Genomic DNA, 17,125 nt, shown 5'->3' with positions numbered 1-17,125 from the left:
TCCTATGATGCTGCTTGGCCTGCTGTGTTCATCCAGCCCTGCACCTTGTTGTCTCACTTTAACAATGGAGTTAACTTCTCCTGTTTCCTGGTTTTTAAATCAAAAATGTTGTCCATTCTTACCTTTAGTTGACAGGCTACTGAGGAATCAGCAGGCTCACTTATCAGGAATTACATTCTACAGGAATCCTCAGCTGGCTGTAAGCCATTAATTATTTTTTTCAAGTTGTCTTATGTCTATTTTGAAATGGATTTTACAAATGGGATCAATGCCTGAATAGATTGTGACAAAATTATGTCAAAGGGTAGAAATACCTCAATATACATGCATAGGAGCATCCTACTACAAAATATAGGGACACAATTGTTTTTATTATTCAGTTAGGGAACGCAATCAGATTTCTGCATACGTAAATAATAATGTACATTTCTGACAAGTTGACTCACAAATGTCAGTTTACAGTCCGGACTTGCAATTATCAGGAAGCATCAAAATCATGAGTGTTTCTGAAGAATTGGTTAATGACTAAGCAATTTTCTACATCCCAAGGAAGATTGTACAAGTACAGCGCATTTAAGCAAAATACCTCGAATTTCTTGAGTTAATTTGTTGATATTCCACACAGCAATTCAATGAAAGAGAGTGGTACAAAGCGAACAGGGAATCTTTGACATGGTGTGGTATGATTACCAAGCTCGCTGAGTTAAAAATAGACGGTACAGACATATTATTCAGTTGGTGTCATAACGTCTTCAGTGGACAAACAGGACAGAATTAGGCTTTTGAGCACTTCATGTTTATCCTGGACATTTTTTTATCCTGCTTGCTTGAATTCTGCATAGTGTTCTTATATTAAGTAGCCTGAAGATGCTGCCGATGTTAATGCAGAGGAATTGCTGTTTACAGTAATACTAAACGAATGGTTGAAGTATTCAGATGGCAGCTCTGTACTTGCTGTTTGAGGCATTAACCTATTTAAAATAAATTAGTTTATGTTAAAGTTGTAGATAGTGGAACCTCAGACAGTTTGTGCTAAGTCCCTGTACACCAATATATAAGATACATAAAAACACAAGATGAAAGAGCAGCAGGCCTTTCAGCCCTTCAGTGCTCCTGTACAATTCAGTCGGATCAAGGCCAAATGTCTACACTGAAACAACTTAAAATGTATTCAGTGAATTGTATGATTTTACGGAGGAGATCTCAAAATAATTAACTTAATCAGTTTTTAAATTTTATTATATAGCAGAATAAGAAGAAAATGTTTAAACCTGTGAACACATGTGAGATGAAGACCTACATTTATATTGTGCCATTGGAAGTTATATTGGCCTGGTCTGCTGGCACAACCCAGACACTATGAATGAACAGCCCCTTTTATATCCTCCGTGATATTCCTGTCCATTCCATTACACAACTACCAAGATGAATTTCGCAGCCCCCTGTGTCCCCAATATTTCTGAGTCTAATTTGTGTCTGTTAATGCGAATCCATTGAATATTTTCTATCAGATTCAAGGAAGAGGCTGGTGGATGAAGAACAATTTTATTTATATTTAGCTGTGGGTTTGCAGGCAGAGAAGTACAACTGTTGAAGTAGCATGCAGAACTTTCCTGTTCTTGTGTTCAGTGGTTTTCTCATTTTGCGTTAAAGTTATTCTAGAGAGAAAAAGAATGGACTACAATGCAGAAGTACCTATCAAGAAGCAGCTTGCAGATGCAACAAGATTCACCGGCTTAAGCAGAGGCTTTGGTCCATTAACAATGCCCCTGCCTTGGCATCAACGCCAGAGACACGGTAAGTGCATATTTAATAATAACAAAAAATGGGAATCAGTCCATTTTGTAACCTTTACACAGGAAGGCTAATTGTTTCTGATCAGTGTGCTTGTGGCATGAGCCAAATGCAACTGAAAGAGCACAAGTTTTGAAAGCATATCCAGGTACACCATTGTTTTTATTATTCAGTCAGAGAATGTGGGCATCACTGGCAAAAACAATAATTATTATCAATGCTAGGTACTCTAGAGATATTTCTTCTTGAACTGCTGTTGTCAATGTGATGAAACCATTCCCACAGTGCTGTTAGATAGGGAGTTCCAGAATTTGCAATGAGAATGTAACAATGATTTACTTCAAAGTCAGAATAGTGTGTGACTTAGGAATGCACTTGCACATGGTGGTATTCCTAATGGTTTCCTGCCTTTATCTTTGTGGATGCTAGAGGTTACACGTTTTGAAGTGGCTGTCAAGAAGTCTTAATGAGTTCTTGCTGTGGATTTTCTAGATGATACGCACTTTAGCCACAGTTCACTACGAATGAAGAGAATTAATGTTTAAGATGGTGAACAAGGTGCCAATCAAGTGGGCTGCTTTGTCTTTGATGATGACAATCTTCTTGAGTTTTATTTGAACTGCATTCACACGTCATATGATAAGATGGAGAAATTGAATTTAAAACAATCAATGTAATACCAGCAGGCTTCTTCATGGCCATAAACCAACTAGAATTAACTTCATTTGATTTTTTACAAGCTAACAAAAGTGACTTTTACACTATACTAACTATATTGTTATCTTCAAAATACTGTTTCAAATGTACTCAATTTCAAGAGAAAATATTTGATTGAATCATAGACCTGCTGCCAAAAAAAGGCAGTGAGAACAGAGAGACCTCCTCTTTGAGCAACTGCCATCAGTATAAATTAGTGGCAGAAAAATAAATGACAGCATTCTGACAAATAATATTCATGGATGTAGTTAAAATTCAATCTAATATTTTACCTCTTGTTTTAAGTTACTGAAATTTATTTTATTTATTGGAGATTTCCAGTAGGTTCCTGTACTTGAATGTCCAGTTATGATATTGAACAGTGCTTAAATATGGCTGTGATCACATCGACAAAACTTAAAAAAAATTGTTGCTCTTATTTTGCTATCTTACTGCACAATATTGATTAAAGAATTCAGTTACAAGCCTCTTGGTAAAGATGGGACACTGTGATTTTGAAAACTACATACATATTGAATGGTTAGATATCTTTTGATCTAGTATAATGTACCTTATTTTCTGCTATAAAACACAATGGCAATGCTTGATAATGTGAATAATGTGTATTCTGAACTTTCGCAAAGCTCTGGTTAGACCATATTATCAGATAGGGATCAGGTCATCAGACTTTAGGTCCTTGAGGGGGTATGTAGGAAATTTACCGGCATGGTTCTGGTAGTGAATGAACTGAACTACAAAGATAAGTTAAGAAGTTGAGATTGTTCTCTTCATAGCAAAGCAGGTTGAGAGTAGACCTGATAGAGGTATATAAAGTGACAGGTTTAGATAAAGTTGGCAAAAAGAATGTTCCTATTAGCTAGTGTTTGAAGAATTCCTTAAGAGATACGGATTTAAAGTCTTGGGCAAGAGATGCAGGGAGATGTTAGGAAGAACTTTTTTTTTGTGCAGCAAGTGGTAGTGACCTGGAACTGTTTTACAAGTAAGTTTCTGCTATTAGCATTAAAATAATTGCGCTTATTTTTTCAGATTTCCACTTTTCATACTTGCTTCATACTCTCGTTAAGTTTTATTATTTTCCTGCATTTCCACTTCACCATTCATTTAGGCACACTTTTTGTTTCACTTGAAGCTCCCTCTTATTTATTTGTTAACCAAAGATTTTTAAATGCAATAGGCTTAAATGTGAGACTGTTTCTATTGTACTGGTTCATATTTCAATGCTTTAATAACTCTAATTAGAGGTAACATTATATCAGGAGGCATACGGAGCATAAAACTACATAAAGCCTAAGGTATTACATTCTTTCATGAGTATTCCTAAACCAATGGTTTTATAGATTCTGCAATATAATGCACAAAATATAGACCTAGAAACCTACTGTCCTCTGATCAGTTAAACTATTTTGTTATAATAAGAATGAATAAGGAAATCATCTATTTGCTGATCTTGAATGCTGTAGCTTTTTTTTTGTGAATTCTATAATTAGTGGAAAGGATCACTCCAACATTGATGATTGACATGCATGTTCTCTTGTGCTTTGTTTAGCTGAGACAGGGATACCCTACTCTGTAAAGGCAAAGTCACCATAGTTCTTGCAGTCCATAAGGCTGCTCTCTCATTAGAGAGAGGCGACTGGTGGTGGTTTAACATGAGGGTCAACACACCTCAGTTTAGGAGAGAGGTCGAGAAGGAGAGTCCTTCATGGTAACCTCAGCCAGTGTAGGAATTGAACCCATGCTGTAAGGTATCAGGTATGTGATAAGCTTCTAAAAGCAAACTTTTCTTCTGTGATTTTACAAGTGAAATGACTTAATATACTTTGCTATGGGCCATTGGTACTAGTAAAGTCAGGAAATGAGAACAAAGAGGTGAGAGAGATTGATGGAAACGACTTATAAAGTGTGAAAGTGACATTCTACTAATTTAAGCAGTACCTTAAATTAGAAAAAAAAACCAAAATTACCATAAAAGACATTGGATGGATACATTCCATTAAGTGGAGTGACCTTTAACTGTGATCGTGAAGGCCTCTTTAGTAACCGAGAACTATTGTGTGAGATGGGTGAATAAAATCATTGCCTGTTACAGATTAAACAACTAAAATAAATGAGTTGTAATGTTTTTTTTACCTCACCATGGTCACCAAACATTTGTTTCTTTTTTCTCTCTAAAGTTCTCAGAAAATAAATATGCAAAATTTACAGTTGAAGTGAAATAAAGGGCCATGTATTTTGTCTTAGTGGCAGTTTTTTGTTCAGTGTAAAAGGATAGTTACAAATTTCTTTTTTCCATAGTTATTTTCCCATGTATATGTTGTTTCCTGGATCCCTCTCTGACAGGTCCCAAGTTTGTTCCTGGTTTTGTTTAAAGGGAAAACCAGTAAAAAAAAAACACTTGTGAATGAACAAACTGGTCATAGCAGAGCACCGTTTTGAGTTTTACAAAACAAGTCCAACCAGTATTCATCATTCACAAGATTTATTGGTTTCTACTCCATACTGATATGTTACCATCCAGATTGTGCAAACTGTTTTTCTGATGGTCTTCAGGTTTTTTGGGGAGGAACCTTCCATTCTGGGCTCAAGAACAGTCTTTTGCTTTTCGTCCCATGTTGTGACAATGACTACACTTTAAAAAGTATTTCAATAGTTTCAAAATGCTTTGAGATATCCTGAAATTGCGCCAATCACTAAATAAATACAAGTGTATAATAAAACAAAGAACTACGGATGCTGTAAATCTGAAAGAAAAACAGAAATTGCTGGGGAAGTTGAACAGGTCTGGCAGTAGAGTCACTGGACCTGAAGCATTAACTTTGGTTTCTCTCCACAGATGCTGTCACGCTTGCTGGGTTTCTCCAGCAATTTTGTTTTTTTTTCTTTCAGATTAATAAAAGTCTTTTTTACCCCTTTTTATTTACCTGTTTGACCCCTCCACCCACACTGCTAGATTTCACACTGTCCATACTGAACCGAAAAAGAAAGGCATATGCAATTAACATCTTGAGAATAGAACTGAAAGCACGCAGAGAATTGGACGGGTGAAAGTGCCAAATGGATAATTCCTACCATCTGGCAGATGCTCAATCATGACAATGACATCACAGAGACGTATGTAGGACCCTTTTCAAATTTCCTCAAGCTCCAGTGTAAATTAAATTTCCCATGACAAAAAAGGAAGTGTAGTCAAAAAACAAAGAACCACATAACTTCTTTCCTGGAACCAAACCTGAAGTATTAGTTCAGTCAGAGATTAAAAAAATGAACCAGACTGGATGATTTATCTAATTTTAAAAGGTTATGTGGTTCTCTGATGTTCCTGGTGATAAGTCAGAGGGCATGCTATTTTATGGAGACAAGAAACTTAGACCATGAGATCATGCAATGTTTTATATAACTTTAAATTTCCTGTAACACAACTCAGATTCCATAAAAGATTATAATCTAAAAAGGATGGAGTGAGCTGCTCTGACACTAAAATTGTGTGTGGCAGAACTTTTCATCTATATCAGCACCTTTGCTCTGATCCCATCCCAAATCCTAGGAATGAGGTTAATTGAATAGGGAGATGGTCGCCTTGGAGAATCCTTGCTGCCGTGTTTATATTGTCTGAGAGGTTGAAAGGGATAAATGTAACTTGATCATTCCTCCTATGCATTTATGTTGTTCTTTAAATGGTAATTGACCTCTCCAGAGATAATAAGAACTGCCGATGCTGGAGTCAGAGAAAACACAGTGTGGAGCTGGAGGAACATAGCAGGCCAGGCAGCATCAGAGGAGCAGGAAAGCTGACATTTCGTGTCGGGACCCTTCTTCAGAAATGGGAGAGGGGAAAGGGGCACTGAAATAAATAGAGAGGGGTGTGGTCGGGCTGGGGAAAGTAGGTGGGATGGTGATGGGTGAGTGCAGGTAGGCAGTGAGGTGGGAGGAGCGGATAGGTGGGAGACAAGATGGACAGGTCAAGGAAGCGGGGATGAGGCCATGGTGGGGAGATTTTGAAGCTAGTAAAGTCCACATTGAGACCATTGGGTTGTAGGGTCCTAAAGCGGACTATGTGGTGCTGTTCCTCCAATTTCTGGGTGGCGTCATTGTGACACTGGAGGAGGCCCAGGATGGACATGTCATTCAGGGAGTGGGAGAGGGAGTTGAAGTGGTTCGCGACTGGAAGGTGTTGTCGTTTGTCATGAACCGAGCGCAGATGCTCTACAAAGCGGTCTCCGAGCCTCCGCTTGGTCTCACCTAGGTAGAGGAGGCCACATTGGGAACAGTGGATACAATAGACCACATTAGTGGACGTGCAGGTGAAATCTGTCTGATGTGGAAGGTTTTTTTTGGGGCCTGGGATGGAGGTGAGGGGGGGAGGTGTAGGGGTAGGTGTAGCATCTGCTGCAGTTGCAGGGAAAGGTGCCAGGGGTGGTGGGGCTAGTGGTGAGTGTGGAGCAGACGAGGGAGTCGTGGAGAGATGGTCCCTTCAGAAGGCAGGTAAGGGTGGGGAGGGAAATATATCCTTTGTAGTGGGATCAGATTGCAGGTGGCGTGAGGTTTCAAATTGTGGAGTCTACCTAACCTGTATGGTTAAGGTGCCTACAAGAAGTGGTCCCCAGTTAAAATGTTTCAGTGATGCAAAGGAAGCGCAGAATCAAATACCTTCCCCCTCCATCCCCACAAAGGATGTATTATTTCTGCTTATATAAGGGAGAACTTCCAACTTTTCAACTCTCTGCCAGCAATAGTCCACTTTCAAAAAAAATCTAATAAGATTCCTATTGTAACTTTAGACTTAACATTATCACAGGTTTTGGGACTCAAAATTAGTCGAATAAACAGGTCTTGGGCCTGCACTTGTCAACAGTAGTACAGTTTCAATGATTCCTCCACAGAAACCTTCTCCATATTGACTGCCTGCAAACCTGTCATCAGATTAAGAAAGATAATATGTATTATGTGCTACTGATGTTGTCAACCCAGTCTGAAGAGTTAGAAGGAATCTGGAAGGTACATCAAAATGGAGGAACCCCAAAGAAAATCCAAATATAAATTTGAGATGCTTGAGTTGGCAAAGGCGGTAGGATGATTTGACAGGGCCCTCAGGGCTGCCTTTCCGACTGTCACTCCTTTTTAGAGCACAGAGCATCCAGCAAAATTCTGCCCTCTAGCTGTATCAGATGCATTTTGTGCTACTGCTCTCATTTTGTGCTGGATCACAAACATTTCTCATTGTGGTGACCAATGCACCCTGTTGACTTCTTCTGCATTATTTCTTTTTCACCTCCCCTGTAACTCTCTCTTCTCCCTACTGTTTTCTTTCTCATTCACATGCTCTAACATCTTTGTACAATTGCTTTTCTAGTTGGGCAATCCAATATTATTCTAATTGGTTTATTTAAAACTGTCTCTTTCCTCTCTTGAGTTAATTAATATCAATGCTTTGTCTTTTTTGAAGTCTAAAGTAGAGCTACTTTTCTTATTTACAACCTACTGTTCCTCACCTATTTGTTTCATAGACCCAACTACTGATGGGACCTGTTTAATTTTAGTTTACTTTGTTTGCAGCCAACGTAATCCTCTGCTTAATTAATACTGGCATTGACAGTCCCTTTTGGTGTTCTTGTGGTTTAATCAAATAGCTTGCCTGTGTGAGCAGTAAGGTGGAAGATGCAGTTTAATTTTTAAAAGGTATAATGTTGCACATTTGAGAACTCTAGCTGCCAGCCTGGCCTTGCTTGCACAGCTGATTTCACACGAATGAATAAAAAAGTGCAAGCAAATGTATCCGAGAAAAGTAAGAAAACCTTTGCCCAAATTGTAAACGTGATCTATTTTTCTGGGTCAAGCTGTATTAAACATGTGAGGTGAGCTACCAGCAGAATCCCAGCCACACAGAGGGAGTCTCTCATTGCCAAGTAGTAGAATTTAATGTTGTTGCAGTGAGACATGAGTCAGAAGGAGCCTGGACCACTGCAAAATGGGTAATAATACCCTGAAGAGTTTATTTATCATTTTTTATTTTCAAAAAAGTTCTGCATGGATCATCCTGTATTTTATTTGTGGTGATACAAAGCAGCTTTGCAACATCTTTGGAGTGTTTGTTTCTTGCTAATTGCCATTGTAGAGGAGGTAACATTTTTTAAAAATGAGATTGTTCTGTTTCTTAATTGTTTCATGTTGCCATTTCTCCTGAATGTATTGCTCATTTGATCTGTATATTCCCGTATGGCTCTGATTTATGGCACATTTATAAATAATACATTTTGCATTTTAGAGCAAATATATTTATATATATAAAACAGGATGTGATATCCATTTGTGATTCTTTGTAAGACAAATGTAGCTTGTATATAGACAAATGGATTTCCTACTCATCTTCTCAGACTGGGGACTAACCATAAAACCATAAGACATAGGAACAGAATTAAGTCATTCGGCCTATCAAGTCTGCTCTGTCGTTCAATCATGGCTGATGTTTTGCAATTCCATTCTCCTGCCTTCTCTCTGTAAGCCTTGATTCCCTTCCTAATCAATAGCCTGTCTATGTCTTAAATACATTCAATGACTTGGCCTGTACAGCCCTCTGTAGCACAGATTAACCACCCTCTGGCTGAAGAAATTCTTCCTCATTTCACTTCTAAAGAATCGTCCCTTCACTCTGAGGCTCTATCCTTGGGCCCTCGTCTCTCCTACTAGTGGAAATACTTTCTTCACCTCCACTCTATCCAGGCCTTTCAGTATTATGTAAGCTTCAACCAGACCTTCTCTCATCCTCCTAAACTTCATCAAATATAGACCCAAGGTCTTCAACTGTTCCTCATATGACATGTCCTTCATCCCCAGGATCATTCTTGTGCACCTCCTCTGGAGCACCTCCAACGTCAACACATCCTTCCTTAAGATGTGGGGCCCAAAACTGCCCACAATATTTCAAATGTTGTCTGACTAGAGCCTCATACAGCCTCAGCAGTACATGTCTCCTCTTGTATTCGAGCCCTTTTAAAATGAATGCTAACATTGCATTTGTCTGCTAACTGCCAACTGAACCTGCATGATAACCTTGAGAGAATCCTGAATTAGGACTCCCAAGTCCCTATGTGCTTCAGATTCTGAAGTCATTTCCCATTTAGAAAATAGTCTACATCTCTCTTCTTCCTACCAAAGTGCATAACTTCACACTTTGCCACATTGTTTTCCATCTGCCACTTATTTGCCCACTCTCCTACTGTCCAAGTCTTTCTGTAGCCTCCCTACTTCCTCAACACTACTTACCCCATGGGTCCCAACATGGACCTCTACAGAACTCTACTAGTCACAAGCTGTCATCCTGAACAAGACCCCTTTATTCCCTCTCTCTGCCTTCTTCCAGTCTGTCGATCCCCTTTCTATTCCATTACCTTGCCCATAGCACCATGGGCCTTTACCTTATTTAACAGCATTCTCCTCCCTCTGTTCTTAAACAGAGGTATCACATTAACCATTTGCCAGTCTTGTGGGACCCTCCCTGACCCCAGTGATTACTGAAAGATCACCAATAATAGCCCTACAATCTCCTCAGCTATCTCTTTCAAAACTCTGGGGTGTAGTCCATCTGTCCCAGATGATTTTTCCACCTTTCACTTTCCCCAGCACCCTCTCTTTAGTGATGGCCATAACACTCACTTCTGCCCCCTGACTCCCTTGAAATTCTATAATGCTGCTGGTGTCTTCCACTGTAAAAACTGATGCAATATCCCGATTCAGTTCTTCTGCTATTTCTTTGTTCCCATTATAACTTCTCCAGCCTCATTTTCCAGCGGTCCGACATCCTCTCTTGCCTTTCGCTTACTTTTAGATATTTAAAAGATCTTGAAAGCTTGCTTTCACTACTGGTAGCAATCAATCCAAGCTAACCTCAGTGGTATTCATCTGAAAGTGAGGGTCGGAGGCACGTCATTTTTCAGCCCGGTTTTTTCCCTTTTCTCCCAGACTGCTTTGTGCTTAGAGTTTTGGGGCAGGAAGGTGAGGAGGGGTTGGTGGAAAGGAAGGTGCGTATCTGGTGTTGTATAAAGTAATGTTTCTGAAAGAGTTAATGCTGAAGTCGCATTTGCTCCACCCAATCTAATGATGTTGCACAGTTTTTATTTGGAGGTGTTGGGTTTTACACTCGTCTTTGTAAGGAGCAGAAGTACAGTCTGAGAGTCCTAGTAATTATGGCTGACTTGTAATGTAGTTGAATATACTGCTATCACGCAATAAACCATCTTGTTAACTAATAACACTATCTCTTCAATAAAATTCTACCATAATGTATCGTCTATCATTGCTTTTTTAGATGGGCCCTAGACCAAATGCAGACAAAGGAGATTGGTAGCAACAAACTACTTGAAACAACCCCTCCTCTAAACCATGCACAGGCAAGGTGTCAGATACCACAAGCTGCCAGTCATGGCAAACAGTGATACAACATCTGACACACTCAGTCTTTGTGTTTAAATACACTTCCCTTCTCTCATTCCCACCCTTCACGATACATTCCCTCACTTATTCACTCCTCCCATATACCCCGCTTTTCACTGTCTTTCCTTCTCATTCTCTCTCACTTTTCCTAATCTTTATCTACCAGCACCATTCATTTTCATAAGTGATTCCACCTTTCATCATGAAGTCATACTGCTCCCTCTCAGGTTTTCTTCATCAGCCTTGAGAGGAATTAGCATCGCAGTAAAGACTCTTGTTGCATGTCTGGAACCGTTAGAAGTGTTCTATCCACTTCATTGAGATTCCAAGCACCAAGATAATCCTGCCTATCCTATTGTTCAAGGGCATTACCATAAAGTAATGACAAAGCAAGTGGAAATAAGAGGGAACGTGAAGTTATCAATAGAGGTCACAGCAGAACTTATCAAAGGTTTCCCCAAACTTTTCCCTTGATTTCTGATTATATTTTCTCAAAACAATTTTGGTACTCGCAGTCTGCTCATATTGCTGTTGGCTATCAGTGCCCTCCAGAGCTTTTTTTTTAAAAAATTCATTTCTGTGGCAGTAGACAATGTTGGCATTTACTGTCCTTCCAATCACCTATGAAAGTGGTGGTGAGATTTCTTGAATCCTTTATTGAGATTTTTTGATATATTTAATTGGCATGCTAAGCCATTTCAGAGGATAATTAAGTGTCAACCACATAGGAGTCACCTGAAAGCCATATTGAGAAAGCATGGCAGGTTTCCTTATGTAAGTGGGTATTTCCTCTTGAATTCACCAAGCCTCCAAAATCACACATCTCTATTGTTCACATTTAATTATGTTCTGCCCTGTAACCAAACTGCCAACACCAGAACCTCACTTCACCTAAACACTTGCCTAAAATTTCACTGGAGATTTGTTAGTATGACATCAGAATGTATCCTGTCCACAGTCCAAATGTTAATCATTTAGCCTTTATTCCCACAAGTAGAATTGTTGCACATTTCTGTGGTCTTTCTTTTGGCTTGTATTTTACTTCTCATTCAGCCAGATATTCAAATTGGGTGAATGAACTCTGTCATTCAATTTGTTTGAGTTATACCCAGTTGAGAATGCCCTCTGGGAGATATTGTGGATGTTATAGAGTTCTTATTGGTTTTGTGTTGTCACTGTTAATACAGAACTTCAGATTGATTGTAATCTTCATTTCCTTGACTGGGGTTTAATTATTGATAATTCTGATCCTTGACTGTTTTGATCTCAATGAAAAGAAAAAGAATTTTTTGTCAATTTCAAAGAGTTCACAACAGTTTTTCGATCATTAAAGCTAGACAAGAATGACATTTGTTTCATAGTTGTACATTACACCATATTTTATGTAATGCTTTGCATCAGGAAGAACCGTAATCAATAATTATTCTGATAGAGATCTTAATGTGGTAGTTGTCCGAGTGGTCTAACATGCTGGATTTAAAATGCGGGGTTACACGGATGGGTGGGTCTGGGTGGGATGCTCTTCAGGAGGGTCTGTACAGATTTGATGGGCCAAGTGGCTTCTGTCTGCATAGTAGGGATTCCACGATTAATATATTTTGTAAAAGATTTGTCATTTTAATTGTGCTTTTAATTAATATAATTAATGTATAGGTCGACAGAATGCATACTAGGTATGATTGTATGTAAAGTACAGTAGCCAAGGATGTCAATATGTTCTGAAGCTTTTTATAACTTAAAGATTGTAGAACGTGTCAATATATTTTATGAGTTACTAATGAATGACCTTATGATTAGTGAACCAACACTAGTGTTGTTTTGCTTGGCAAGTTAATACAGTTTTTTTTTTAATGCTGTTCATATCCTTTTGGAGGTGAATAAATCCCTCGGCCCAAATATGATATGGTGCAGGCCGCTATGGGAGCCAAGGGCGAGGGTTGCGTGGGTTCGGATGTTAATTTTCAAGTCCTCTCTGGTCATAGGAGGAGTGTTAGAGGCCTGAAAGACAGTTAATACGTTTAAAATGAGAGGGGAAAGATTTAAAAATGACCTGAGTGGGAACTTTTTCACTCACAGGGTATTTGCACCTCACTGCCTAAAAGGATGGTAGAAGCAGGAACTATCAAGACATTTATGAACTATTTAGATATGTGCTTGAAATGCCATTGCATACAAGACTACTGGCTAAGTGCTGGAAAATGATACTGGAATGGACAGATGCTCGAAGAGTGGTGTTGGCAAGATGGGCTGAAAGGCCATTTTTCTGTGCTGTAAACGCTGTATGACCCTAACACAGAATGATTTGGGAGTCGTTGTTCCTGAATCACACAGAGCTCGTATCCAAGTTCAGCGGGTAATAGGGAACGTAAGTGGAATGTTGGCTATTGTTTCGAAGCAGGTGAAGTGTAAAAATTGGGAGATCTTGATAAAACAAGACACTCATCAGATCACAGCTGAATGTGAACAGATTTGGGAAACATATCTAAGGAAAGATAGACTGGCATTGGAGGCAGTCGAGGAAGGTTCACTGGGCTGATCCCAGGTATGGAGTGACTGTCTTATGAGGAGAGTTTGAGTGGGTTGTGTTTGTACTCATTGGAGATTAGAAAAATGAGAGGACACTTTATTGAACCATGCAAGGTTCTTAGCGGGCTTGATAGAATAGATGAAAAGCAGTTGTTTCCCCTTGTGGGAGAGTCTCAGATCAGAGGACATAATCTCAAAGTAAGGGACGCCCACTTTAGACAGAAGTAAGAAGAACTTTTTCCTTAGAGGGTAGTGTATTTGTGAAATTCTTGACTGCAGACAGCTATTGAGACTGGGTCATTAAGTATATTCAATATTCCATTGAGATAGACAGATTTCAATACAATAAGGGAATGAAGGGGAATGGGGTTAATGCAAGAAAGTGGATTTGAGGATTATTAGACCAGAAAGGATCTTATTAAAGATGGATCAGACTCAGTGGACTGAATGGTCTACTTCTGCTCCAATGTCTTATGGTCATCTATGTTGTAAGAAACTCCAGATTTACAGAGTTATATGTGAAGAAAGCAGACCAAAGTCTTCATGTATCAATTTATAATTAATCTTATTTAATGATTGACATATTTTCAATCAATGAAATTTGACATAAAGTCAATTATTCGAAGAAACTTTTAACAGCCTAAGTTTAGAACTGACTGATGCACAGGGTTCAATTACAGCAGGTAAATTATTTTTGAAATTTATTTATTATTTTCTGATTGTCGCATGCCCAGTCTGGTTTTATGATTTCACTTCTGTTTTGTCCAGAAAATGTTCTTCCTAAGGCACCAAGTTTGGGCTCTCTCCTCCCAACTTAAATGTCAGGGGCTCATTCTGCTTTAATGTTTCAGGCAATGGTCCTTCGATTTGCTGTCTGTCTCTGGGAGTGAGTCCCACTGCATAGAGCAGTGGGCCAGTCGGAGGCCAGCAGTTTTGTACCTTATCAGGATTAGTGACTACTGTTTGAAGTGCAGCACACAATGGAGGAGAAGGAGCCGTGGATGTACGGAAATCTAGGTCAGGCGAGGGTTGGTGAGTAAGAAGGCTGGAGAGAACATGTTGGGCAGATTGTGGATGGAGGGTGGATATGATGAGGCAAAACTATGTGTGGAGGACTGCTGCTTGGCACAGTGTGCCTCCTTCCTTTCACTGACCAGCAACCCAGAGAATGAACCTAAAGAGTCAATGTGGGAGCAGCAATGGAAATAGGGATCATCACTGGATTTTGTACAACTAATTGGAAACTATAATTTTCTTTTTCTTCATGACATCTGCCTGTCCCTTTAAGCTGCTATCAGTGTCCTAGTGTCAGTAATTTCCCACACTCTCAAGTGATGTGTTCCCAACTGCAGGTAGTATATTCTGGGAATTCCCTCTTTACCCCCACCTCCACCCCCACCCCCAGAAACCATAATGGTGTTATTAATGTGTCAGGTGAACTATTGCCTTGTCATGTTTCTGCTGGATAGAGAAATATCAACCAAATTAAGTTTTCCCTTATATAATTGGTAATAGAGGTGAACACTAAGGTAATTTTCAATATTTTTTGCAGCATCATTTGAAGTGAATTGTGAATGCATAACATGGGGAGGCATTTGTACTAGAGGCATAGAAGAAGAGATGGTGCATTTTTATCACCCATCCCACCTTTTCTAATGTGCAACATACAGAAGATGATCAGCATTAGCTTCAGTAGAAATTTGATTTCAAAGAGAAGCAGAGGCTTAAGGAAGACAGGAGATTATTAAACCTGCTGTTGTGGATAGCAATGCACCCATTCAAATATCTGGGCGACAGCAACTTTGATAGATCCTACATATTAAGATGCCATTGATTGTTCAGTTGCAATCCAGAGTATGCTATTTAGAAAATTACGCAACAGTGAAAATGTGACAGACAGGCAAGGAAACAATATTTCAAAAATCTATTATTATCAATGTGTATATTTTAATACACAGCATTATTTTTCTTCAACCTTGGAATATAAAATTAAATGAAGAGTTTTATTTTTCCATCCCAAAGATTTTCAATCTGAAAATGCAGCATATTTTATGTTCAGTGCACATTACCATCTATAAATAACCTTGCATTTTGCCTCAGTGTTGACCTTATTTCAGGCTTATTTTTGTTGATGTTTTGGCAAAGCCTCAGTAACCTTGCACACTACTATTATTATATTTGTAAACAGTGGAAAGGAATAGTCTTGTCAAGTTGTCAGCACAACAAAAACCTCACAACTATTATTGAAATCTGCAACTTTTGCTTAACTTGTGATTGCCAAAATACCAGATCAGTATGCTAAGCCGCTTAACGTAGTTAACAATCGTTTTGTGCATCACAGATGTTCTTCATGCAAAACGTTTCTATTTATGAATCTATTGTATTTTTTTAATACCTTTTGGTAAGATTTTTCTAACATTCCAATTCAAAGCCAAAAGACAACTGATGTATTTTGTTAATATTAGAGAATCTGAGTGCAGAGCTTCAGGTCGAGTGTACTTGAATCCTTGGGAGTGAGATATCCGTAAAATGTGCCCCGTCAAAAGTTAGATAACAGAGAATGTAGTGCATAGTGTAATATCTTGGGGCTTTCACCTTCAATGATCAATGAGAAATTTACAACTTTTTTCATAAAGCTTCTACCTATGATGGTAAACCTTCCTTGGAATGTCAATTAAGTTTAAGGGAAACATTCAAACGTATGAATTAAGAGCAGAAAGAGGCCATTTAGCTGCTTGAGCCTAGTGAACCATTCAATAAGATTATGGTTGATCAGTTTGTGTTTCAAATTCCAAATTTCAATCTACCTACCATAACGTTTGATTCTCTTGTCTAAGAAGAACCCGTCTCCACCTTATCAATAATCAATGACCCCACCCTGCTGCATTCTGAGGCGGAGAATTTGAATGTTACACAAGCCCCAGAGAAAAAGATTCTCTTCAGCTCTACGCGAAAAGGCAGACACCTTAAATCTGTAACAGTGCCTCCTAGTTCTAGATTCATGCACAAATGGAACAAACTTCCCACATTCATCTATTTAAGATTGTTTAGGACCTTAAACACTTCAATCAAGCCATCCCTTACTTTTCTAAATTCCTGTGGACACAACCCCAGTCTGATCAACTCTTTCACTCATTCCATGTGTTAGTCCAGTAAACCTCCAGTGAACCACATCCAATGCATTTAAATAAGGAGAGTAGTACTGCATCAGATTTAAACTTAATTGGTTTTTGTGGGTATCTAAGTGCCTAGTTCAAATTTATAGGTTAAATTCAAAACTTCTTGTCTTGGTAAAAACTGCTGCTTGGCCTGCTAACTGTATGGCCTTTTGATACAAATGTTTGCAAACCTTCAAGCTGCTGCTCAGAAATATCCATTTTAAATCTCTAAGAGCATCTTTTAAAGGGACCACACAATGCTTTCTCCCATAGCATTTTCCAAACATCAAATTCTAATTTCCTGCCTCCCAATCCAAAAGTACTCTATCCAACTTTGCAACAACAGTAGACTTAGAGGATTGAATCTATTACATAAGGCAGATGGTACCAGAAAGTGTTAACTGATGTTGAAAGATAGGTTTTGCCCATCCATATATAAAGGACTGTTTTTGGGAAGAGCAGACAAAAGTTCTGCTTGAGATAACAAGGTGTAGAGCTGGATG

At 38.8% G+C, this 17,125-nt stretch overlaps 2 protein-coding genes across 2 annotated transcripts in view; one reads left to right on the top strand and one right to left on the bottom strand.

Annotated features, from left to right (window-relative positions):
- Positions 1–326, bottom strand: part of LOC109936930 (sorting nexin-13-like) — a 16,214-nt gene extending 15,888 nt beyond the window's left edge. The window contains exon 1 of the mRNA XM_048608482.1: positions 315–326. Coding sequence (XP_048464439.1) covers positions 315–326 — 12 coding nt within the window. The remainder of the gene's footprint in view (positions 1–314) is intronic.
- A 356-nt stretch (positions 327–682) lies between these two features.
- Positions 683–17,125, top strand: part of LOC109931812 (histone deacetylase 9-like) — a 948,406-nt gene continuing 931,963 nt past the window's right edge. Inside the window, exons 1-2 of the mRNA XM_048608478.1 lie at positions 683–716; positions 1,654–1,797. Coding sequence (XP_048464435.1) covers positions 683–716; positions 1,654–1,797 — 178 coding nt within the window. The remainder of the gene's footprint in view (positions 717–1,653; positions 1,798–17,125) is intronic.

Source organism: Rhincodon typus, chromosome 2 (assembly GCF_021869965.1).
Source record: "Rhincodon typus isolate 14 chromosome 2, sRhiTyp1.1, whole genome shotgun sequence".
Classification (NCBI taxonomy): Eukaryota; Metazoa; Chordata; class Chondrichthyes; order Orectolobiformes; family Rhincodontidae; genus Rhincodon; species Rhincodon typus.
Note: the sequence above shows the minus strand (reverse complement) of the source record. Positions and strands in the feature narration are given on the sequence as shown.